This window comes from Hemitrygon akajei, chromosome 27, assembly GCF_048418815.1.
Source record: "Hemitrygon akajei chromosome 27, sHemAka1.3, whole genome shotgun sequence".
NCBI classification, from domain to species: domain Eukaryota; kingdom Metazoa; phylum Chordata; class Chondrichthyes; order Myliobatiformes; family Dasyatidae; genus Hemitrygon; species Hemitrygon akajei.
Genome location: NC_133150.1, coordinates 37,949,139 through 37,976,566, shown reverse-complemented (window position 1 = coordinate 37,976,566; position 27,428 = coordinate 37,949,139). Strand labels below are relative to the sequence as shown.

Below are 27,428 nucleotides of genomic sequence, written 5' to 3'. Positions count from 1 at the left end.
ATTGCAATACCAGATCTCCTATTAAGGAATGAGACAGGGCAGGACACAGAAGGTTGTGTAGAGAAAAATTTACATCTAGGGATCATAATGCCATTAGTTTTAAGGCAGTTATAGAAAAAGATAGGTCTGGTCCTCGGGTTGAGAATCTAAATTGGAGAATTGTCAGTTTTTATGGAGACAGAGAGGCTCTGGCAAGTGTGGATGGGGACAGGTTGTTTTCTGGGAAAGATGTACTTGGTAAGTGAGAGGTCTTCAAAGTGAAATTTTCAGAGGGTGGTGAGAGTGCGGAACAAGCTGCTCGTCCAGGTTGTGGATGCAGGTCCAACATTTAAGATAAGTTTAGATAGGTACACAGATGGGAGGGGTATGGAGGGCTATGGTCCAGGTGCAGGCCGATGGGACTAGGCAGATTAATGGTTCAGCATGGACTAAATGAGCTGAGGGGCCTGTTTCTGTGCGATAGTGTTCTATGACCATACGACATAGTGGAACACACCAAATTCTGGAGGAGTAGCAGCTTATCTAACTTTCTGAATTCCTTCAGCATTTTGTGTGCGTTGCTATGGGTTTCCAGAGTCTGCAGAATCTCTTCAAATCACAGAACATTTATTATCAAAGTATGTAATGTACATATAACCTTGAGACTCATCTCCTTACAGGAAGCCACAAAACAAAGAAGCCCAGTAGAACTCTTTAAAAAAAGGACTGTCAAACATCCGAAGTGCAGAAAAAAAACCCAAATCGTAGTTGTGTGCAATCAAACCAAGCAAACAATTGAAGTTCATGAAAGTGAGTCCACGGCTGCAAAGCCAGGCATCACTGCAGCCAATCCAGTTGCAGGCCACAGCCTCAGTTCAGTGCAGAGACGAGTAAACCTTGCAGTGCAGTGAGCGGAGCCAGCCCAACACTTGTCTCTGGCCATGACACCCCGACCTTTTCACTCTCGCTTGGCGGTTAAATCATCCAAACCTCGATTAGCATACAACATGGGGTGAAATGTGCCGTTTGTGCTTTCAACCACCCCAGGGGTATGCTGGTTATCGCCTACAGGTGTTGCTACATATTCCGGCTCCAACACAGTACGCCCACAATTCCCGGCAGAACAACACACAGCACAACAAGCAACAGAACAACTCTGATTCATTAATTACTGTATGCCTACAAAACCCATTCCGTTCCCCAGTGACACTTCAAACAGGAGCTGCTGTGGAAACCTACATTCTCATTTATGGCATTGTGTGCTTCCCATTGTGTTTAATTTAATCACCCATTGTATTCAATTCTAATTCTATTCCCTTTGGACTCAACATCTAAAAGCAGTACTTCTTTTTCCCCACAGTCCCATCTTGTCCACTGACCTACAGTGACTTATTCAGCAATAACAATGGCAGCTTGCTTTGACTTTACTTCATCAATATTGAAAAAAGACTGAGCTGCATCATTGTAGGGATTATGAAAGAAGACAATGAATATAAGGCAGTATCTGGAGAGGTAAGCAAATGGTGAGTAATAAAGGTTGATTTTAAGGACTATTTTACTGCAGTGGAAAAGACAAACAGGTGGAGTGATTTGTGGAGGGAATTTTGGAGGTTAGGATGCAATACTGAAGACTCGGTAGGTGGAGTGATGAGATCATGAGACAGGAGCAGAGTTAGGCCATTTGGTTTATTGAGTCTACTCTGCTATTTGATTGTGGCTTATTTATTTTCCCTCTCAACCCCCATTCTTCTGCCTTCTCCCTATAACCTCTGACACCCTCAAGAACCTATCAATCTCCACACTTAATGACTTGGCCTCCACACCTTGTGTGTGGCATTATATTCTACACATACCCCACCCTCCGGCTAAAGAAATTCTTCCTTCTCTCTGTTCTAAAGGGTATTCCTTCTAATCTGAGGTTGTGCCAGAACTGGAGGCACTCAGGAATCTCAGAGGTTTCCAAAGCAGGAAGATGATTGAACCAGGGCAAGATTGAACACAAGGATGGTAATTTTAAAATTCTGGTTGCTAAACAAGAAACTGAGAAAGTTTAGCGAGCAAGGAGATTTGCACAAATGGAAATGAGAGTGAAACCATGTTGAAATTCACAGCTTTTCGTGAAACTTATATGGAACCAAAGTTCATTTTACAGATAAGGGCAGTCCAGGTCCAGACACTGTGTAGTGAAGCTGTTTTTATAACCAGGTGAGGTTCTCTTTAACTCCTTATTCGAGAATGTTTCCTTGTGTTGTCTTTATACCTCAGAGCCTCTCTCACTTAATCTCTTCATTATCTAGAAAAAGGAAACAAAGATGTGAAAACAACACTGATAATCTTCTTCTCCTTACACTCTCCTCTTTCCCTGAGCCCCAGCTTGGAGAAAGTTTACTTTTCCCTCCTGTATTCAAATATATAACGGAGAAAGACGTCTGAGTCCATTTGGCACTATTGGATTCATTCACATTTCAGAGTCAGATTTATTTATCACATGTACAGTACATCAAAGCATACACAGCTGGTGGTGTAATGGCATCCACATCAGGCTTCGAGGCGAGTGGTCCTGGGTTCGAATCCCGCCGGCTCCTTGCATGCTTTCCATCTGTGCTGGGTTGAGCGTCGAGCTAGCAACTTGGCCTCATAAAAAACAGATAAATGCTAAAGAGACGGCAAGATTGCTGCCCAATGCGCCACAGGCACGACGAGGAACTTAACTCAACAACATCAAAACATATTGTGAAAAGCATCAATTAAATTCAGTGCCCTTTTAAAATTATTCTGTTATGGGTCTCCTAGTGAACTGAATACATTCCTGTACTTGAGTATAGATTCTCTGATCAGAAGAAGATTTGATTCAAAACCCTGGTTGTAAAGGTGAAAAAATAAAATAACAACCTTTTCTCAAAATGTTGTCTTATAATCAAACAGACCCTTAAACAGGTGTACAAGATAATGAGAGGCATTGATCGTGTGGATAGTCCGAGGCTTTTTCCCAGGGTTGAAATGGCTAGCATGAGAGGGCATAGTTTTAAGGTGTTTGGAAGTAGATACAGAGGAGATGTTAGGGGTGAAAATTTTTTTATGCAGAGAGTGATGAGTGCATGGAATGGGCTGCCGGCAGCAGTGGTGGAGGTGGAAACCATAGGGTTTTTCAAGAGGCTCCTGGATAGGTACATGGAGCTTAGAAAAATAGAGGGCTATGGGTAAGCCTAACTAGTTCTAAGGTAAGGACAAGTTCGGCACAGCTTTGTGGGCCGAAGGGCCTGTATTGTGCTGTAGGTTTTCTATGTTCAATGTTCTAGACCCACAAGTGATGCTTCTGTTAAATATAAGAGATCGGGGTGTTGAAGATTGTCCACTCTTTCAGTAAAATGTTCGTCCATGACCCTGTGTACTCCTGCATGTTAATCCTTTAAAACAGGGGCATGGATTTCTAATCAATAGCTACCCATTAACCAAACTTGTCCTTCTATCATTGATTATCTTGCTCTTAGTGGGACCATGGCAGAAGCTGTTGCATTTTCCCACTAGAGTGACTCCATCAGCACAGACTTCAGTAGATATAAGGCACTGTGGTTAGTAGAATGGCAGTGAAAGGTACTATATTATTATTAATTCTTTTTTCCCACTCTATGTGGTGTTATAATCTAAAGTAATGTCAGCCAGGCATAGGTTCCCATATTTATCTAACACACGCTGTGCATACAAATCAAGTCATGGATGTAAGTGTATGTGTAAAGGAGTTACTGATATTGTTTTAGAAACATAGAAAACCTACAGCACAGTACAGGTTCTTTGGCCCACAATGCTGTGCCGAACATGTCCTTACCTTAGTAATTACCTGGGTTACCCATAGTTCTCTATTTTTCTGAGCTCCATGCACCTGTCCAGTAATCTCTTATAAGACCCTATTGTATCCTTCTCCACCACCGTGCACCGGCAGCCCATTCCACGCACTCTCCACTCTCTGCGTAAAAAAACTTACCCCTGACATCTCCTCTATAGCTGCTTCCAAGCATCTTAACACTGTGCCCTCTCATGCTAGCCATTTCAGCCCTGGGAAAAAGCCTCTGACTATCGACACGATCAATGCCTCTCATCACCTTATACACCTCTATCAGGTCACCTCTCATCCTCTGTCACTCCAAGGAGAAAAGGCCGAGTTCACTCAACCTATTCTCATAAGGCATGCTCCCCAATCCAGGCAACGTCCCTGTAAATCTCCATAAAAACCCTTTTTATGGTTTTCAGATCCTTCCTGTAGTGAGGCGATCAGAACTGAGCACAGTACTCCAAGTGGGGTCTGACCAGGGTCCTATATAGCTGCAACATTACCTTTTGGCCCCTAAACTCAATACCATGATTGATGAAGGCCAATGTACCATTTTAAAACTTTTAAAGATAAACATCCTTTTAAAACTTTTTGATAACTATTAAATGGCTTGTGGATTGCAAGACTCGAATACTTGACCACACCAACAAAAGAGTGTGGCGTTATAAGAACAATAAAACCCTCAGGGGGAAGTTCTTGTGGAAGGAACCTGGGATGGCACACGAGTACCATTTTGTGTGTGTAACTAGTAGAGCTGTTGCCTCATAGTGCCAATAACCCAGTTCAATCCTCGTCGCAGTTGCTTTCTGTTTGGAATTTACTGGCTTTCCTTGTGACTTTGTGGGTTTCTTCTAGATGCTCTGATTTCCTCCACATGTTACAAACATTTGTAGGTTAATTGCCCACTGTAATGACCCTCATATGTGGTTAGTAGTAGAATCTGGGATTGTAAGAAGTAATAATGGGATTATTGTAGGATAGTGTGAATATGTTTGATGACTGGTGTGGACACAATGGGCCAAAAGGCTTGTATGATTTTATAACTGAAAGAATATTATAAACCATTTTATAGAGAAAACTTGTTGAATCATACACAGAGTTACTTGGACTCTCTGTTACTGAGGAACTCAAAAGGGACTGGAAGAGTCAATTGGGAATTCCTTCTATTAAACCACAACACTGGCCTCAGCTCACTCAAACAATGGCAACCATTAACAGCACACCCACTCTCTTCATGTTGCATCGGTTCGGAACACATGTTGGCAAATGGGCAGTGACATCTTGTTCAGTGAAAGACCAGTAATTCAGAAAAGAAGGTGAAGGAAGCATGCTTGTCTGATACTTCCCAACCTTCTCACAACCAGTCACTCAAACCAGTTATTCAGTCATTCACCTCGTTAGTGCCGGTGGGATCTTGCTGTGCTTAAATTGATAGCCCCGCTTCTTTAAGGACAGCAATGAATATACACTGTACTTCTCTTGGAGGGTGCTTAGAGTCATTTTGTGGCCAAGGAATTTGCTACACGAACAGATCTACGGTAGGTGGAACAGGTGAGGGGCTGAAGAAGGAGGAATCTGATAGGAGAGTGGAGCATGGGAGAAAGGGAAAGAGGAGTGGGAGGGGGCAGCACAAGAGATTCTACAGATGCTGAAAATCCAGAGTTAGGCTCCTCACCTGCCTATCACACCACCACCCCCTCCACCTAATGCCTCTCCTCTCTCCCACTCTCCCATGCTCCACTCTCCTATCAGATTCCTTTTTTCCACCTGCCACCTCCATATTTCTCACCTCATTCCCCTTCCCCCACCCAGCTACCTTGCCCCTCAACTGGCTTGACCTATCACCTTCCAGCTTGCACTCCTTCCTCTTCCCCCATCCTCTCATTCTGGATTCTACCCCATTTCCTTTCCAGCCCTGGTGAAGGGTTGCAGGCCGAAACATCGACTGTTTCTCCTCCATAGCTGCTGCCTGACTTGCCGAGTTTCTGAAGCATTTTATGTGTAATAAAAGCAAGGTAAGGCCATTCAATTTTTCATGCCTGTTCTGTTCATTCTTTTCTGGTGCCATTTGCACAATTTGTTTTTCTTTGCACATAGGGGTTGATGTTTTTCTTTGAACAGATTACAGTGGCTGTTCCTTTACCTCAGGCCCACTTTCCTCAACCAGCCCAATCCCTTCATTTGCTTCATATCTGAAACCCAAATGATCCCTCTCTAGAATATACCCAGTGCCTGAGTCTCCAGAGTCCCTTTGCATAGAAAGTTCTAGACTCACAGCCTGCTCTGTGAAGTAATTTCTTCTCATCTCATTTCTACAGAGATGAGACTTTATGTTTTCTACTGTGACCCCTGAATCTCAACTCCACCCGAAGGAAATGTTGGCACCACATCAATCCTGTCAAGCTCCATAAAATTTTATATTTTTGGTTACTTTATTTTATTTAGGGATACTTTAGAGTAACTGGCCCATCTGTCCCAATGAGCCTGCGCTTCCTAATTATACCCAAGCGACAAATTAACCTTCTAACCCGTACATCTTTGGAATGTGGGAGGAAACCAGACCACCTGGAGGAAATCCAAGTGGTCACAGAGTGAACTTACATTATCCTCATAGATGGCTGCTGAATTGAATCTATTCTAATAGGCTTATGCTATTTCAGTAAGATTGTCTCTCAAAATTAAAATCGTAAAGTTTTAAAGGCATGCAAAAAAGAAAAGGCCTTGTCAGTCTATTGACCCCATAACAATCTTCAAAGACCTGTTTGTACTCAACTTATACCAGCCTCATTTTATTCTCCGGACATCCCTGTTTTGTTTTGTAATTCCAAAACATGAAACTAATTGCAAGAGAAAGACGGGAACCCAGGAGAGTGTTTCTTGGTTTTGATTTTACATTAAGTGAGGCATGTGCATATGACATGGTGGCATAATGACATATGCCATTCACGTACTTTTACATATAACCTGTAATGAATTATGCAAACAAGCAAGAATGCTTTATCAAACAATATATTTACAATATTACTGAAATACTAAATAAACAACACTCCTCCCTGCTTAGCTGTAAACTCCCAACTCGATGTTGAATGCAACTCAACTCAAATATGGAATACTTTGCTCTACAGTCATCTATACTGTGCATACTACTGTGTATAGTACATCTACATCCACAGAATAGTAAATATTAAATTGTGCCATTCAGGCCTAAAGATTCAATCGCTGTGGAGGATTTCTTACTCTTGTGGGACATCTTTCCTGACAGGGGTGGTGGGGGTCACTCTGCTTGGCAGGAGAGACTTGTGGCTGAGAGACAATCTCAGGTTCTGGGGCCTCCTCCAGGGTAGTTGGAGGAGTTGACTCCGGGACTGTAGGAAGTGGTTCTAATAGCTCTGAACACTTTTCTTCGAGACGTGTTGGTATCTCAAACAATTCACACTTGTTGCGCCATGCTCTGAGACCATAATCATTAACACTGACTTGAGATTTTGGAAATGTTCCTTGTCATCCTTGCTAGTAACGATGATGTCATCCAGAACACTGAGGGCCTGGGCAACCTTGCAGCATTTGGTCCGTAGCTTTCTGCCAGAGTGCAGGTGCAGATGCTACTCCAAAAATAAGCCTATTACAGCGATAAAGCCCTGAATGTTTATGGTGAGAAACACTTTGGACTCTTCTTCCATTTCCATCTTTAGGTAGGTCTCAACTAAATCCACTTTGCTGAAGAGCTTTCCTCCAGAAAGATTTGCAAAGATATCCTTTATCCCGGGCCGAGGGTGTTGGTATGCTTTCGGTACTGGGTTGACCTTAAAATCATCACAGATCCGGACAAACCCATTCGTCTTGGCTACTGGCTCCACTGGTGTTGCCCATGGGCTCCACTCAACCTTGGAAAGTATTCCGTCAGGCTCCATGTGACCTAGCTAGCTCACTGGCTACACTATCACAGATGGTATAAGGAACTGGACCGGCTTTGCAAAATGTGAGTGCAGCATTTTCATCTACCACTAGTTACCTCTGATATGTTTGAGTTTTCAATGCCATCCTTGAACGCTGCTGTGGCACGATCCAGTACCTTTCTCAAATCACTTTCAGTTGACTCCAATACAGGAGATGTGGCATGCAAATGGTGGATAGATCTATATTCAAGTTACAGTTGTCTCAGAAAATCATGGTCCCACAATACTAGCCCCCTTGTTTATACCACATGCAAGCCCAATGTGGCTGGTTGGTTGTTGAATTTCACTGTTACAAATGTCATTCCCACAGGAGTTATCTTTCCTCCAGTGTAAGTTCTTACTTGGATATCTACAGGCTTCAGTTCAGTATCTTTGAAATGCCAATCAAACTAATTTCGTGGAATGACTGAAACAGCTGAGCCAGTGTCCATTTCCATTTTAATAGACAAACCATATTGTTAGTCTATTGTTAGTTTTACATTGTAAATCTCAAGGTTACTCATTCCTATGTCACTCTCATCATAATCAGAATTTTCATCAACAGCATACAGATTAGTGCTGGGTTTGAAACTGCAACTTGACTTTGTATGATTTTCTCATTCCCGAGCAGTCCAATTATTATTATCTACCCAGCATGCTGTTTGTACACGTCCTACCTTGTGGCATTTTCTGTAAGTTTCCCCTTTAAATCTGCATTGATCTGGTGTATGTGAGCCCCTGCCACAACGGTAACACATTTGTCTAGTTAGGCCAGTTTCTGCCTAGACATTGCAGCTTTGCTCACACTCACTTTCATTTCTGACTGTAGTTGTGCCTGTGTCTGCTATTTCCATTGATACAGCTATTTCAACAGTTCTTTTAAATGTAAGTTGTGCTTCACCTAGGAGCTGTTTTGATTCCACAAATTAAAAGATCTCTCAATGCATCATTAAGCCCATTATTGAATTGACAATGGTCAGACAACTTCCATGTGCCGCAGAAATGGACTCGCATTCTTTTTAATTCCACTTATGAAACCTGAAGCATTCTGCAATCAACAATGGTTTTGGTTCTTCATGTTCCTGCATTACATTTGTGATATCAGCAAAGCTCACTTCTGCTGGTTTGGTTGAAGCAGTCAAACATCTAAATGCCTTTAAATCTAAAACAATCAGCAAAATTGATACTCATTTCTCATTGGCTATTTCATTTGCTTCAAAATGCTGCCCGATTTGTTCAGTATACAAAATCCAGTCAGCTCTTATGCAATCAAACACGTCAGTCTTTCTGATATAGCCAGCCATTTCTGCTCTTTTTTAAATTTATGATTATTGTCACCCAGTATTCATTGTTTATGAACCCGTGAATTGTCCATTTTCTATCTTGTTTTTTACTCAACCATCTCGGTCTCCTCCTGAAGAAGTATGTGCTGCACTGTTTTTTTTTTACGTGACCATATTTTGCTATGTTTTTTAAAAAAAAATTGACCACCCTGACTGTTTCAACAAGTATGTAGTCATCTTGGGTTCATTTAAAACTTACTCATCGCCACTGTTATGTTTCGTAACTTCAAAACATAGAAACTAATTAAAAGGAAAAATAAATTCAAGGTTCAAAGTAAATTTATTATTAAAGTACATATATATCACCACATAAAACCCTGAGATTGACTTCCCTGTGGGCATACTCAATAAGTCTACAGAATAAAAAAACTATAACAGAATCAATTAAAGATCACCCAAATGGGACATTCAAATAGAGTGCAACAGACAACAAACTGTGCAAATACAAAAAGAAAGAAATAATAATAAAAATAAATAAACAATAAATATCAAGGACATGAGATGTAAAGTCCTTAAAAGTTATTCCATTGGTTGTGGGAGAATTTCAATAATGGGGCAAGAGAAGTTGAGTGAAGTTACCTTCTCTGGTTCAAGAGCCTAATGGTTTGAGGGGTAGTAACTGTTACTGTACCCGGGTGGTGTGAATCCTGAGGCTCCTGTGCCTTCCTCCTGATGTCAGCAGTGAGAAGAGAGCATGTTCTGGGTGGTGGGGGTCCTTGGTGATAGATGCTGCTTTCCTGTGACAGAGTTTCATGTAGATGTGCTCAATGGTGGAGAGAGCTTTACCCATGATGGATGGGCTGTATCCACTACCTTTTGTAGGATTCTCCCTTTAAGGGCATTGGTGTTTCCATACCAGGCTGTGATGCAGCCAGTCAATATACTCTCCATTACACATTTATAGAAGTTTGTCGAAGTGTTAAATGTTATGCCAAATCTCCACAAACTCCTAAGGAAGTAGAGGCACTGCCATGCTTTCTTTGTAATTGCACTCAGTTGCTGGGCCCAGGACAGGTCCTCTGAAATAATAACAAGGTAGCCATAAATTTGAGTCTAACTTCATTTTCACTTTAGCAAGATGTGCACATTTCACATAGTGGCATGATGACGTATGCCATTCACGTACTTTTACATATAACTCATAATAAACTATTAAAATGAACAAGAATGCTTAATCAAAGAGTATATTTCCAATATTGCTCAAATATTAAACACACAACAATTCCGACATTCCAGGATTCCATTATTCAACACGTATGGGGGGATATTACACTGGATAAGTAACCCACCCACCTGCTTGTCTTTGGTGGAGGTACCCACCTGAGTAACCCAGGGATCAAAGAGTCATAGCTGTTAACAATTTACATTGATAACCTGCAAGAGGGAATGCAAAGTAAAGTTTCCAAGTTTGTTGATATAGAAATAGACAGAAAGGCAAGTTGTGATCAGGACATAGATTAAGAGATTGGGCAAAATCCTGGCAAATGAAGCTAAATGGTGTGAGGTCGTGCATTTTGGCAAAAGGAAGCCAGGTTATTATCCAAACAAGAAAGACCACAAAAAACTGAAGTTCAGAGGAATCGAGGTATTCTAGTGCATGAATAGGTTAGTGCAAAAGGTTATCGGGCAGGTCCAATAAGCAGCTTGCTGGCAAAATGTTGCCCTTCATTGCAAAGAAGTTGATATTCAAGAACAGGGAGGTTTCATTACGGTCCTTCAGGGTGTCAGTGAGGCCACACCTCGAATATGTTTAGAAAACTGAGGTTTTGGGGGGGGGGGGGGTGGCCTCATTAAAACCTATCGATTATTGAAAAGCCTATATAGAGTGGACTTGAAGAAGATGTTTCCTATTGTGGGGGAGTCTTTGACCAGAGGGCAGAGCCTCAGAACAGAAAAACATCTCTTTAGAACAGAGAGGAGGAGGAATTACTTTAGCCAGATGGTGGTGAATCCTTGCCATTCTTTGCTACAGACAGCTGTGGAGGTTTAGTCATTGGGTATAGTTGAAGCGGAGGTTGAAAGTTCTTTGATTAGGAAAGGTGTCAAAGATTACAGGGAGAAGAATGGAGTTGAGAGGGATAATAAATCAGCCATAATGGAATGGCAGAACAGACTCGATAGGCTGAATGGCTTATGTCTGCTCCCGTGTCTTATAGTCTTATGGACTACAGCGCTTAGTTTTAATTTCCTTACCTAAAAAGATTATAGTAGTGTTGAAGGCAGTCTAGAGGAGAACTACATGGAATGTGAGGGCTGTCCTACCAAGCGAGGCTAGACTGTTTGGATCTGTATTGCATGGCCTTTAGAAGAATAAGGGGTGACCGTATTGAAACAAATTACATCATAAGGGGGCTTGACGGTGAAATGAGGCTTTTTCACTTGCGGTGAAGTCATGAACAAGGGGCATAACTACAAAATAATGGGCTGATGATAGGAAACTGAGGTGCATAGAAACTTCTTCTCTTAGAGGGTGTGGGAGGGGGTAAATCTCTGGAATTCTCAGGCCCAAAAGGTGGTTAAGGCCAGATCAATAGATATGTTTAAGATGCAGATGGATAACTATTTGGAATATTCAGGATTTTAGAGTTATGGGAATGTGGTGCATAGATCTGCTATGATAATTTTGAATGATGGGGCAGGCTTGAGGGGTCTGGTGGCCAAATCCTGGTCCTGTTTTCCTGTGTTCTTGATGGGCAGGAAATGAGAGCAAGCCTTTTGGCCAATGGATACAATGTGCTGAATGCTCTCCGTGGCATAAACTCCCACGTGTTTTGGTGCTGACAATGATGGGGCAGAGAGGGGGGAACGGTGGGCTTGTAGGGAGATGGCAGGACGTGTGATGGGGAGAAAAGGAGCACACTCATCCAATTTGTGCAACGTGGTATGAGATTCCGTAGATGAAGAGACAAAACTTCAACGCACTGCTGCAATCATCTACTCTCAAGTCAGGAATCAGGATTTATTTGCTGATATTTTATGTATCTATACTTTAGAATTATTGCCTGTCTCTTTTCTCAATATCCTGAAATTTCTGTGTGGGAGTAACTTTAATATTAACACTGATAGTACTGTACTGTAAGACAAAAGGTTAATAATTCTGGAGAGAAAGCTTTAGAATATTATCCAGTGAAAAGGCTATTGTTATTTCATAGGACTAATGCAAATCTATTTTAACTCTATAAGTTCAAGGACTCTCAATCTTTACTTAGCTTAACATCATTTTGGACTGTTCCCTGGATTTTAAAGATTTTTAATGAAAATGCCGTGAAGAATAACATTAAATGCTCAGATATGCACTGCTATCTTGTTATCTCATGTTCTCATTATTTATTGCTGTTTATTTATGTTTGCATTTGCACAGTTTGTCTTCTCCACTCTGGTTAATCTTTCATTGATCCTGTTAGAGATACTATTCTATAGATTTGCTGAGTATGCCCACAGGAAAATTAATCTCAAGGTTGTATGTGGTGACATGTACTTTGATAGTAAAAATTTGCTTTGGACTTTGTTTTATGGAAAACAGAGATTATTTGACACACTGATTGTGACTTCTGTGTAAAACTGGAACCTGCGACCATCCTTAGATTAAATTACCAATAATTATAGAGTAGTGGAGATTTTATGGCAAGGGAGGACACTTGGCCCATTGTGTCTATGACAGCCAATAATCAACTTTATTTTCTTCAACTCCTTCTTAAACCTTCCAGCAATTATCTCTACGCCTTCTTATTACTGAGCTAAATAAAATAGGCACCTACTCTGTCTACACCTCTCATAATTTACACATCTCAATTAAATCTCCTCTCAGTCTCTGTTGTTGCAAAGATGACACGCCTAGTCTAGACAGCCTCGCTTCATAACTAAAATTCCCCAGTGATGGCTGCGTCCTCATAAATCTCTCTCTCTCACTCTGATGCTGTAAAATCATTCCACTTATAAGGAGACCAGATTGCACATAGTACACAAGCTGTGGTCTAACTAAGATGATGCCTCAAAAAAGGACTTCCATCACCTAGGGCATGCTCTCTTCTTATTACTGACATCAGAGAGGAGGTATAGAAGCCTGAAGACACACTCAGTGTTTTAGGAACAGCTTCTTCCCCTCTGCCGTCAGATTTCTGAGTGGACAATGAACCAACCCATGAACACTACCTCACTATTCTGCTCTCTTCTGCACTATTTATTTAATATTTTTCATTGTACATTTCTTATTGTAATTTATAGTATTTTTATGATTGCACTGTACTGCTGCTGCAAAACAACAACTTTGAAGACATTTGTCAGTGATATTAAAACTGATTCTGATGTTTTAATGAGTTTTGAATTTTCAGCTCTTGTACTCAATGCAAATATAATTTGACAAATGGGAATTAATTACTATAACAATGATACAACAGAGAGAGACAGTGATTAAAAATTGGACACTCAGGAAGCTTTAATCGCAAGAACTTGCAGACAGGAATCAAACATTTCATGTAACAGCTGTCAGCACAGAATTAACAAAAGAAATGACAGTGAAAGAACAGAGGCCATTACTTTGTCAGGCTTAGAGTGGGCTTAACGATCTTCACGTGGAAGAATTTCTTTAGCCAGAGGGTGGTGAATCTGTGGTATTCATTGCCATGGATGGCTCTGGTGGCCTAGTTATTGGGTACATTTAAGTTGGAGGTTGATAGATTCTGGATTAGTAAAGATGTCAAAGGTTACAGGGAGAAGGCAGGAGAATGCGGCTGAGTGTGTTAGATTAATGGGCAACTCCTGAATACACCCACACAGACTGCGCTAACTGTAACTCTCCAAAGAGCAATCAAGAGAAATGAACTGTCTTGAATTTCAGCAAACTGCCCCTGGCCCTAAACGCCTATTATTATGGGTTGCAAGTTCCTAACATGAATATTTCAGAAGAGATTTTCAAATAGAAAAAAATAACTGATTTGTGCTTTAAAATTGAGTATTCCTGAATCACACAGGTGCATTTCTGTTTTTATTTAGAGTGTAGTATAAGGTTTAAAAGGTTTTTTAATAAATTGCATTATAACTGGTAATTTACTGTCCTTGAACTATTTTTATTGTGTTTGATTGCTCAGCTATATTGATCAAATCACCTCTTCTGAGTATCCAGTGCTGTTGGAAAAGGGGCAGGGTTTGCAAGATCCTTGGGGAGAGTATTCCACGAGGAAATGCACTCACCAGTACAGACTGCAAACTCTGAATAGCACCACACTCCCTCAAAAGTGATGAACTAAAATCTCTCAATGCATGCAATATCTTGATAAAAATAAAAGCGTGAGGAGTCTGGGATTCAATGTTAATGTACAGAACACCTTATCAACTCACTAGGGCAAAGCAACCATCTTGGTTGGCATCTCATCAACCACACTAAATGCTTGTTACTAACATTGGTTTAGTACTGTCACGTGTATTGCGATGCAGTGTAAAACGTGCTGTTTCCATGCCATCATACTTTAATAGGTACATTGAGGTGATAAAAAGAAAACGTAAAGCCCTCCCCACCATTGAGAACATCTACACGTAGTGTTGTTGCAGGAAAGCAGCATCCATCATCAAGGACCCCTACCACACAGGTGATGCTTTTGTCTCATTGCTGCCATCTGGAAGAGGGTACAAGAGCCTTAGGACTCACACCACCAGGTTCAGCAACAGATATTACCCCTCCAAACATCAGGCTCTTGAACCAAAGGGGATAACTTCACTCGCCCCATCATTCTAATATTCCCACAACCAGTGGATTCACTTTCAAGGACTCTTCATCTCATGTTCTCGATATTTATTGTTTATTTATTATTATTATTATTTCTTTCTGTATTTGAAGTTTGTTGTCTTCTGCATTCTGTTTGAATGGCACAGTTGGGTGGTCTTTCATTGATTCTGTTATAATTATTATTCTATTATGGCCTTATTGAGTATGCCCACAAGAAAATGACTTTCAGGATTGTATATAATGACATATATGTACCTTGATAATAAATGTATTTTGAACTTTAATGCAGAATTGAAAATAAGTGGAATTAAGAAAATATTGTTAGTGATTCTGACAGAATTAGAGGTGAGATTTAAGACAGTACGACAATTACAATAAATGTATTGAGAGGATCAGCTGGGATCAGCTTGCAATGTATTATCACCATCTTGGACGCTGTCTGTTGAGTCACAGTGGTGAGAGTGTATCCTGTAAACAAGCTAACACACCCTTAAACAGCATCTCTGCCAACAAGAAGAAGCCCGCAGGTAACTGGGACCAACAACTCCTGCAGGTCCCCCCGGGCCACACATCATCCTGACCGTTGTTCCTTCATTGTCACTAGGTGTATGTCCTGGAATGCCCTGGCTACCAGCTCCATGACAGCACCTTCTCCAGACGCACTGCAGTGGTTCAAAGGTAACTTTCTGACATCTTTTCAAGTAGGGATGGGAAATAAATGTTAGTCTTGCTGCCACTACCCAGATACCAAAATGGATACAAAAAAAAAGCATGGAAACATCTAATTCAAAGCAAATTCAAAAACATTTAAAACTTACATTTGTTTAAGGGATGTAAGCATCACAGGCTGACCCAGCAATCAATTGCCCATCCCTCGTTGCCTTTAAAAAAGGCAAGGTGAACTGCCTTCTTCAACTGCTACAGCCCTCGAGGTGTGGTTATGTGAAGATCCTCTCCATCTCTCATCTTCCCTTCAGCACTGAACTGCAGAACACCTTCCAATTCTTCTAACAGAGCCAGAAACTGGAAGGTTCAAGTTTCATCCTGGCTTGTATCCAGCTGGTACTGGTCAGGTGACCTGGAGTTGGCAGGCTTTGTGAAAGCAGCGGACTTTACCTGCTCTTCAAGTAAGCGGCCTCTATTAGAAATGCTCGGGCTGTTCTGAATATTAATGTCCTGGAATTCACGGTCACAATGATGCTCCCACTTCCAACCCCTACAGATAGGGAGGGAGTTCCAGGATTTTGACCCAGTGATAATGAAGGAACGGTGATAGATTTCCAAGTCATGACGGTTTGTGGCTTGGAGGGCAATTTCTAGCCAGTGGTGGTATTCCCAAGGTTTTGCTGCCCTTGTCCTTCTAGCTGGTAGAGGTCATGGCTTTGGAAGGTCTTATCTAAGAGGTCAGTACCTGCAATGCACCTTACAGTCACTGGAAGCCACTACTACTGTGTTTTCAATGGTGGAGTCAGTAAGCAATTGTGGATCAGATGCCTGTTAAGCAGTTTGCCAGATCCTGTATGGTGCCAAGCGTCTTGAGCATTGCTGAAGCTGCACTCATCCAGGGAAGCAAAGAGAGTCCCATCACACTCCTGATCTGAGCCTTGTAGATGGTGTCAGGCTTTGGGGGAGTTAGAAGCTCAGTCACTCTCTGTAGAATTCCTAACCTCTGTCTAGCTTTAGAGTCATAAAGTCATAGAATACAACAGCGGAGATACAGGCCCTTTGGCCCATCTAGTCTGTGCTGAACTATTACTCTGCCTAGTCCTCTTGAACTGTACCTGGACCATAGCCCTCCGTAGCATCATAAGACCACAAAATATAGGAGCAGAATTAAGCATTTGGCACATTCACATTTCATCATGGCCAATCCATTTCCCTCTCAGCTGCAGTCTCCTGCCTTCTCTCCTTAACCCTTCATGCACTGACTGATCAAGAATCTGTCAGCCTCTGCCTGAAGTATACCCAATGGCCTCCACAGCCACGTGTAGCAATGAAGTCCACAGATTCACCACTCTCTAACTAAAGAAATTCCTCCTCATCTCTGTTCTAAAAGTATGCCTCTCAATTCTGAGGCTGGGTCTTCTGGTCTTAGACTCCCCCCACCATAGGAAACATCCTCTCCATATCCACTCCACTGAGGCATTTCAATGTTTGATAGGTTTCATTGAGGTCACCCATCATTTTTTCTGAATTCCAGTGAGTAGAAGCCCAGACCCATCAAATGGTCCTCATATGACAAGCCTTTCAATCCTGGAATAATTTTCCTGAACCTTCTTTGAACCCTCTCCAATGCCAGCACATCCTTTCTTAGATAAAAGGTCCAGAACTGCCCACAATTATCCAAGTGAGACCTCACCAGTGTTTTATAAAGCCTCAATATTATATCTTTGCTTTTATACTCAAATCCTCTTGAAATGAATGCTAATGTCACTCTTGCTTTCCTCACCACAGAATCAACCTGCAAATGACACTTTAGATAATCCTGCACAAGGACTCCCAAGTCCCCTTACACCTCAGATTTCTTTCCATTTAGAAAAATAGTCTACCCTTTTATTTCTTGTACTAAAGTCCATGGCCAAACACTTCCTGACATTGTATTCCATCTGCCATTTCTTTGCCCATTCTCCTAATCTAAGTCCTTCTGTAGCCTCTCTACTTCCTCATAACTACTTGCCTTCCACCTAACATTCGCTTTGTTTGCATTGACAAAGCTTGCATTGTCTGCAAAACTTTGAAACAAAGCCATCAATTCCATCATCCAAATCATTGACATATAACATAAAAGAAATTGGTCCCAACACAGACTCCCATGGAACACCACTAATCATCAGCAGCCAGCCAGAAAAGGCTTCCGGAAGCAGCTCTATTTCCATCTTTAATATCTTTATTTTTCCCTTTCAGGGTTCTTTTGAAGACCCTGACCTGGAGTTACATGCTGACTTCGGTTATTTGCGGGAATGGGACCAAGGGCTCGGCCTAAGAGTCCGGTTCAGATTTGGAAGCCTAGGATCTTGGGGCTCTGGAGACGGGCGGATTGAGGGTCGGTGTCACAGCAGGAGACCCGTGTATCTTCAGGGGAGATGGGATATCTGCGGCTGTGTGCCTGGAGACCCGAGATCTTTGAGATCTTCAGGCACAGAACTCGAAAAAAGCAACGTAATGGACTTTTAACATCATAACCAGCGAGTTGTTGGTTATGTCTCCCCACTCGCTGTAAAAATGGAGACACCTCTTATTAGGGAGAGAGAGAGAGGGTGGGGGATGTTTCTGGTGGGGGAGGGGGAATTGTTGCTTGCTCCCGCTTACACACAGGAGGGAGGGGAGCTGGGGGGGGGGGGTACTTTGGGGTTCTAACATTTAACTGTCATTCATTCTTTGGGGCACTCCTCTGTTTTTCATGGTTGTGAAAAAAAAGTATTTCAGGATGTATATTGTATACGTTTCTCTGACATTAAATTGGATCTTTGAATCTTTGAACCTTTATTCCCACTCTTTGCCTCCTGCCAATCAGCCACTGCTTTATCTATGCTAGAATCTTTCCAGTAATATTATGGGCTCATAGCTTGTTAAGCAGCCTCATGCGTGACACCTTGTCAAAGGTCTTCTGAAAATTCAAGTACACAACATCAACTGGTTCTCCTTTGTCTATCCTGCTTCTTATTTCTTCAAAGTATTCCAACAGATTTGTCAGGCAAGATTTTCCCTTCAGAAAACCATGTTGACTATAGCCCATTTTATCATGTGTCTCCAAGTACCATGAAATCACATCCTTGACAATCGAGTCCATCATCTTCCCAACCAGTCAGGTCAGACTAATAGGCTTATAGCTTCCTTTCTTCTTCGCCCCGGTCTTGAAAAGGGAGTGATATTTGCAATTTTCCATTCCTCTGGAACCATGCCAGAATCAATTGATTCTTGAAAGATCATCATTAATACCTCCACAATTTCTTCAACCATTTCTTTCATAATCCTGGGATGCATACCATCTGGTCCAGATGATTCATCTTCCTTCAGACCTTTCATTTTCCCATGAACCTTCTCCCTAGTAATGACAACTTCACACACTTCTGCCCCATGACACTTACAGACCTCCAGCATACTGCCAGTGTCTTCCATAGTGAAGACTGATAGAAAATACTTATTCTGGTTGTCTGCCATTTCCTTGATCCCCTTTACTACCTCTCCAGCATCATTTTTCAGTGGTCCAATATCCACTATTGCTTCTCTTACATTTTATATATCCAAAGAAACTTTTGGTATCCTCTTGAAGATAATTGGCTAGCTTCCCTTTGTGTGGCATCTTTTCCTTCTTAATGAATGTTTTAGTTGCTTTCTGTTGGTTTTTAAAAGATTCCCAATCCACTAACCTCCCACTAATTTTTGCTCTATTATATGCCCTCTCTTTAGCTTTCATGTTGGCTTTGACTTCTCTTTTTAGCCGCGGTTGTGTCATCTTGCCTTTAGAATACTTCTTCCTCTTTGGGATGTATATATCCCGCACCTTCCGAATTGCTTCCAGAAATTCCCGCCATTGCTGCTCTGCCATCATCCTTGCCAGTGTTCTTTTCCAATCAATTTTGGCCAGCTCCTCTCTGATGCCTTTATTTCACTGTAATACTGATACATCTGTCTTTAGCTTCTCCTTCTCAAATTACAGCATGAATTGCATCATAGTATGATCACTTGTCCCTAAGGTTTTCTTTACCATAAGCTCTCTAAGTAACTCTGGTTCATTGCACAACACCCAGTTCAGAATAGTCGATTCCCTAGTGGGCTCAGTCACAAGCTGTTTTAAAAAGCCATCTTGTAGGTATTCTAGAAAATCCCTTTCTTGGGATTCAGCACCAACCTGATTTTCCCAAACTGCCTGCATATTGAAATCCCGTTTAATTTGTAGACCACATCTTTACTACTGTTTGGGGAATGGCACAAAACTCCCATCAGGGTCTTCTTAACCTTGCAGTTCCTTAGCTCTATCCACAATGATTCAACACCTACCAACCTTATGCCACCTCTTTCTAATGATTTGATTTGACTTCCTGCCAACAGAAACATGTCACCCCCTCTGCCTACCTGCCTGTCCTTTCAATACAATGTGTATCCTTGGACGTTAAGCTTCCAGCTATAATCTTCTTTCAGACATGATTCATTGATGCCTACAAAGTCATGCATGCCAATCTGTAACTGTGTTACAATCTCCTTTACCTTATTCTGTATACTGTGCGCATTCAAATAGAACACCTTCAGTCCTGTGTTCACCCTTGTTGATTTAGTCTGTATTTTACATTGTAACTCCTCCTGTTGACAGCAATTTTGCCCTCTCCTCAGCCTCTCCTTGCTGGCAGTCCCATTATACACTGCCTCTGTTTGTAAACCAATGACAGCATCATCAGCAGTATCACTCCAGTTCACACCCCCACCCCGCCAAATTCATTAAAATCCACCCAAACAGCCCTAGCAAACCTGCCCGCAAGGATACTGGCTCCGCTTGGGTTCAAGTGTAACTATCCCTTTTGAACAGGCTGTACCTTCTCCCAGAAGAGATCCTAATGATCCATGAATCTAAAGCCTTGCCTCCCACACCAGTTCATCAGCCACGCATCCATCTGCCCAATCATCCTATCCTTTTACCCTCACCTACGCATGGCATCGGCAGCAATCCAGAGGTTACTTCTCTGGAGGTTCTGGAGGCTTTCTACCTCTCTCCCTAAAATCTCTCTTCAGAACCTCTTCACTTTTCCTACCCCTCCCATCCACATACCTATCCAAATTTGAATGAATATTGAATTGAATGATCTTTATTGTCATTATACATGGGTACAATGAAACTCTATTTAGCTTCCTCTCAGGCAATTAAATAAAGCAGTAGGTAAAAACAAGACAGCAATTAAAAAAAAAACAGTATTAAATAGATAAGTAGCAGAAAATAAGTTGCAGCAGCAACAGAATATCACAGTAATGCACAAAGTGCCGTTAGTGCAAGTATTTGAGTCCTTGTGTGTGCTCACAGTTTCAGTCATTGTTCTGTGAGAGTGGTGTGATGGAGGCCACAGCTCTGGGGTAGAAGCTGTTTCTCAGTCTATTTGTTCTGGCTTTTAGTGGCCTGAACCTTTTGCTGGACGGCAGCGGGTCAAACAGGGAGTGGCCGGTGTGTGTGGTGTCTCTGGTTATGCTGATTGCTTTCCTCTCGAGTCTGCTGGAATAGATGGTGTCCATTCCTGGGAGCTCCATCCTGACAATTCGCTGGGCCGCCTTCACCACACGATGCAGGTCCTGTCGCTCAGCAACTGTGCTCAGCAGCATTTCTCTTTAAAGTTGAAATTGAAACCACATCCTCCACTTCCATTGGTACACTGTTCCACATTCTTACCACTCTCTGAGTGAAGAAGTTCTCTCTCATGTCTCCCTTAAATATGTTTCCTTTCACTCTTAACCCACAACCTCTAGTTCTAGTCTCACCCAACCTCAGTGGAAAAAGCCTGTATGCATTTACTTTATCCATATCACTAATAATTTTGTATACCTCTATCAAATCTTCCCTCATTCTCCTACGCTCCAGAGAATAAAGTCCTAACCTGTTCACCCTTCCCATATGAGTCAGGTCCTCAGGACCCAGCAACATCCTTGTATATGTTCATTTGGCTACTCCCGTTCAATTTGCTTAAACAACAACACAGGTTTTTAAGAAATAAATGTGAGAGGGAAGTGCTAAGTGCCTTACTGTGCTGAATCCAGGTACTGCAAAGATTAATCCAAGAACTGGAATGCTGGTGAAGAATTCTGACACAAGTGGCAGTGTACTCCTGAAATACAGTTAAAAATTGAATTAATTTTAAGACATTTTGGACACATCTCTGCCTTTACATAGATCTGCTGCTTTCTCATTCTCAATTGTCGGGCATCACTTTATTATACCTTCTCAATTAACCTAAATAATTTAATAAGGCAACCATAGTGTTTGGAGTTTGAAGCCGCATATGACCAAACCCAACTAATTTCTTGTGTTGAAGGTTATCGGTAAACCAGGAGAGATCAGAATCCAAATCAGAATCAGATTTAATATCAGTGCATATGTTGTGAAATCTGGTGTTTTGCAGCATTAGTACATTTCTATAACTACAGATTATAACTATAACTATAAATTACAATTAAAATATATTTATTAAAAAAAAATTTAATTGAATAAGTAGTGCAAAAAGAGAGGAAAAGAATAATGAGGTAGCGTTCATGGGTTCATTGTCCATTCAGAAATCTGATGGCGTTGGAGAAGAAGCTGTTCCTGAAACATTGAGTGTGTGTCTTCAGGCCTCTGTACATTCTCCCTGATGGTGGCAATGAGAAGGAATCGTGTCCTGGGTGATGGGGGTCCTTAATGATAAATGCCGCTTTTCTGAGGTATCACGTTTTGAAGGTGTCCTGGATGCTGTGCAGGCTACTGCTTATGATGGAGCTGGCGGAGTTCACAACTTTCTGCAGCTTTTTCCGATCCTGTGCGGTGGCCCCTCCGTACCAGACAGTGATACAACCAGTTAGAATGCTCTCCATGGTACATCTGCAGAAATTTACAAATGTCTTTGGTGACGTACAAATTCTCCTCAAACTTCTAATGAAATATCATTGCTGTTATGCCTTCTTTGTAATGGCATCAATATGATACATCCTCGGAGACGTTGACACCTCGGAACTTGAAACTGCTCACCTTGTGTGGTTTTGCAAGGATATCATTTATTCCTATTGACTGAAGTTGCAGATATGCTCATTTCATTTCAACCTCATTAAAATTCATAGTGTGCCATAGCTGAGGTTTGAACCAACGTACTTTATGGATTACTATGCAGAGATCTAGCTCACCAGATCCACAATAAATACTGTGCATTGCACATCAAACATATCTACTTATGCAGACGCAGGGAGTATGAGATATTAAGCCTACATATAGAGTATTCACCCCCACAAATACCTATCTGATTAAGACTTAAGGTAAAAGTAAAAATTTGGTCCTGATTTAGTTGGAACGTTGCAGTGAAGCACTTGGATATTAACCCATTTAATTAAAAATAGACAAAGAAGTAGAGAAAAGTATCAGATTAAATATGTCAGATCAGTCGCTGAAAGGCAAATGGTGAGAAAAGTAAAGTTCACAGATCAAAGTAAAATTATTATGGAAGTGCAGAGATGTCACCCTGAGATTCATTTTCTTACAGGCCTTCACAGTAAAACAAAAAATAACAAAAGAATCAATGAAAAATGACACACAAAGGCAACAAGCAACCAATGTGCAAAAGAAGACAAACAGTGCATGCATAAGTAAACAAACAAATGAATAGATAAATACTGAGAACATGAGTTGTAGAGTATTTGGATGTGAGTCCTTTGGTTGTGGAATCATCTCAGTGTTGAGGTGTGTAAAATTAGCCATGGTTTGGGATATAATAGATTAAAGGGCAGACAAACTACAATAGCAATTACTAGAGCTATCCAACAACCTGCAGCCATTTAGAGTGGATGGACTCTCTCTTCCTTGCGTTCCATGGACATCTGGTAGGTGGAAGGGCAGTGAGAGAAGCGGTGGAGTCATCATTGTGGCCTTGAATTCTGGGACATTAGTAAGTCTGGACAACCCAAGAATTTATAACAGAAGTTGCTTACCTGAAAAGTAGGTAAAATCCATAGCTTTCACAAAGCATGCCGATTCCAGGCCACCTGAACAGGACCAGCAGGATCCCACCCAGAAAGAAAATTGATCCTTTCAGCTTCTGCCTCTGGTAGAAGAACCGGAAGGTGTTCTGCAGCCCGCTGATGAAGGGAAGGCCGGAAATGAAGAGAATCTGATAAGGAGGAAAAGCAAACCAAAGGTCAGTAATGGTACATCATGATCCACCACATTTAAGGAAAGAGAGGAAGGTTTTGAAAAGAGTATGATGGGGATTTATTGACATAGAGTCAAGGAATCATAGAATTGATAAGACATCAATGGAGATCAGTCTAAGAAAAATCCTCTAGCAATCAATCTACTTCTTTGGTTCTATATTCATATTTCCACAAAGTATTGTTACAGTAGTGTTTACCCAATTCCCTTTGGATAAATTGATAGATCATATAGGGATTACAGTTCAATGGATTGAGTGGACTATTGCCAACCCACTGAGAACAGAACCGACTAAATAGATCTGACAGTCACATAAGGTTGCAACAGAGTAAATAAAGAGAAACGACGGAAACACTCCACAGGTCAGCCAGCATCTGTGGAAAGAGAAACAGAGTTAATGTTGACTGCGAAAGTAAGAAAACAAGTTGGCTTTAAGTTGGAGAGAGGGTGGAGGTTGTAGAGAGGGCAAAGGGAATGTTTCTGAAAGGGCGAGGCTTGAATTGCTCAAGTGACCTCTATGCTTGTGGTGTCATCTGGTTAATAGATTAGTGAGAGTAGTTAGAGAGAGAAAAATCATTCAAAGGGACATATTAAAACTGTACTGAAAGCTGAAACCAAAGGAGATTGCAGGAAATGGCCAGCGGATCGGGCAATGATTGTGCAGCCGCAAAACTGAGTTAATATTACAAGCAGGGATTGTTCTCACAGCAATTGTGAAAAAGGAGGAATATTTTCCATTGGCTAAGGAGTTGGCAGTTAGAGTAGATACATTTAAGGAGATCTACAAAAGAGTTAGAGTCAGTATGAGGAAGACCTCGGTGGAACTATCCTGAGCCCTACATACTGATACAAAGAAGGCAAGCCAGCTTTCATTAGAGGTTTAAGGAGATCTGGTATGTCACCAAAGATTTCAGAAAATTACACAGACGTGCCTGGAGAACATTGTGGTATGGGGGTTCCAGTGCTCAGGATCAAAAGAGGTTGCAGAAAGTTGTTGGCTCAGCTCGTTCTACCATGGACGCTAGCCTTCCCACCATCAGGGAAATTTTCAAAAAGCCATGCCATCATTAAAGACTCAGGACATGCCCTCTTCTCATTACTACCATCAGGAAGGAGGAACAGGAGCCTGAAGACACATAGTCAGTGCTTTAGGGACAGCTATTTCCATCCCTGTCATCAGATTTCTGAACGGTCCACAAACCACTTCACTGTTCCAATTTTGCATTATTCATTTTTTATATATCTTAGCTTATCATAATTTTTGATGTCTTGCACTATGCACTGCTGAAACAAAACAACAAATGTCACGATATATATGACTGAAGATATACCGGACTCTGACGCTTTTTCTGAGATATGAGAGACGAGGATCTGTAAGGAGGTTGAGAAAGTGACTGTGAATATTGATGAATAGAGAGGGTTATAGAGTCTCACAGCAGTGTGGTATCCTGACCTCTATCAGAGTACTAGACCAGCACAGTCACCACACACATAGCCAATGGGGGCTGACATATGGAGCACAAACCTACCCTCAGAATTAGTTGTTTTTTTCTAAGCTTGTAGGCTTGGTTTAGGGGACAAAGAGGGGAGTTAGAGGTCAGGTGGGGATATGAGGGCAGGGACGTGTGCGAATTAGAGGTCAGATTAGGATTTAGGGAGAGGGATGTGGAGGTGTCAGAGGTCAGGCCAGAGTCTAGGCCTCCGTTCTGCACTCTGTGTTCGAACGTCAGCGGCGTGCTCAGGGGCTGAAGGACATCGACAGCCTGGGACTCCACTCCATGCTCGAAGGTCAACGACATGGAAGGGTGATGAAGGATATCCGTGGGTGTCAGGCTGTCTCGGGTAGGAGAGTCCTGGGATCGGAAGTCCATGTGGGTTGGAGGCACAAGGGCTGATGAGTCAGCAAGCCCGGAGTTTGGGGTCCCATCATCAGCTGGATTGGGGATCGATACCGAATATCGAAGTTCAAAGGTCGATCATAAGTCCGGAAGCCAGAGGGCAGTGGCCAAGGCCTGGAGTCTGGAGACTTGAGGCCTGTACTAGAGTTGGAGAACTGTTGATGTGTGTTGGTGGGTGGGAGGGAGAAAGGAGGCTTATTTTCTGTTGTTCTGCCGAGCAGTGTGGGCTTGCTATGTTGGAGCTGGAATCTGCGGCAATACTTGTAGGCTGCCCCAGCAGATCTTTTGGTTGTATTGGTTGTTAACATAAACGGCACATTTCACTCTACATTTCGATGTACATGCGATAAATAAATGAATCTGAGTCTTGATCTCCCCTCTCAGGAAGACCATTTCTGTCCTTGCTACTGCTTGTCAGCTTCAATGAATTAAACCCAGGCCTATGTGTCTTAGCCCATAGTACTCTCACCAATCAGTCTGAGGGTTTTGGATTCAAGACCCACTCCAAAAATTTGAGCAGAGAAATATCAGCTGACCCTATAGGGAAACACAGAGGGAGTGCTGCTGCATTGTTAGAGAGGCCACCTGTGTGAATGAGGTCCTGACTACCCATGAGACCATAGACATAAAAGCAGAATTAGGCCATTCAGCCCATTGAATCTGCTCACCATTCAATCATGTCTAATTTTTTTCTCAACCCCATTCCCCCACCTTCTCTCAATAGCCCTTAACTCCCTCACCAATCAAGAACCTATCAATCTCCACTTTAACTACACCCAATTACTTGACCTCCATCTTCCAGGAGTATTAAAATGTCCCTTGGAAGTTGCTGTGTATTTAATATTTCAGTAATTTGTAAATATATTGCTTGATTAAACATTCTTCGTTTACATAATTCATTATGGGTTATTTGTAGGCTTTGGGCCTACTCTGGGGTTTGGACCGAAGGACTCATTTTTGGTTCAGAATGCTGCTGTTCACTTCAGCTGTTTGCATGATTTGGAATGTTTTCTTTCTTTCTGTTGCGCATCGAGTGTTAGTTTTCTATTTTTATTTTTATTCTTTTTTTTTCTTGAATCGGGCTATTTCAGGTTTCTTGCTTTGTAGCTACCTGTGAAAAAGCAAATCTCAAGGTTGTTTAATTTATACATTCCCTGATAATAACTGTAGGTTGAACCTTGAATGTAAGTATGTGAATGGCATACGCCATTATGGATGGGTTGAGCTGTTCTCCGATCTCAGCAATTTACTTGCAAACGTTTTGTCCCCATGTGAGGAGACATCATCAGTACACGGTTAATTGTGGTGTCCTCCAAATGCTTGGCCTTTATGTACTTATCAATTAGCTGATTGGTCATCATTATGGAAACTCAATTGTGATGTAGGGAGGAAGTCTCATTGCTGACTGGCTGTGTGGTGAACTTTGTGTGTTACAGTCTGGAACTCTGTCCGCATTGGCTCATAGATAGGATCCAGGTCTACACGTTTGTTTCCAGAGCTGTTCATGGAAAACCGCACTTCAGGGATTCACTTGCATGCTGCGTGTTTGCTTGCGCCATCACTCTCACTGAAGCCCAGTTAAATTTGTGCCCCTCTCGAGACTGGGGCGAGTTGGTCATGCTGCTTGACAGCTGGTTGATGTTCAATAGACCCTCGTGGATAGTTTTCTGCCAACCTGGCCAACATAATACTTGTTTCCACGTCATATGTGCACACTTCACTGATGAGAAACTAGCGGGCACAAGCTATCCCGGGCTCTCACTTTTTCTTTCCATGAGTTCTTGGAGTTACAAAATATAACAGAGGCATTTTGAAAAAGAACTGAGTACGGTATGTACCTTGTACATCCC

At 41.8% G+C, this 27,428-nt stretch overlaps 1 protein-coding gene across 1 annotated transcript in view; it reads right to left on the bottom strand.

Moving 5' to 3' along the window:
• Positions 1-609: 609 nt before the first annotated feature.
• Positions 610-27,428, bottom strand: part of golt1a (golgi transport 1A) — a 31,724-nt gene continuing 4,905 nt past the window's right edge. Inside the window, exons 3-5 of the mRNA XM_073030681.1 lie at positions 23,461-23,639; positions 21,533-21,614; positions 610-2,272 (exon numbers count right to left, since the gene is read on the bottom strand). Of these exons, the coding sequence (XP_072886782.1) occupies positions 2,234-2,272; positions 21,533-21,614; positions 23,461-23,639 (300 nt within the window). The 3' untranslated portion in view covers positions 610-2,233. The remainder of the gene's footprint in view (positions 2,273-21,532; positions 21,615-23,460; positions 23,640-27,428) is intronic.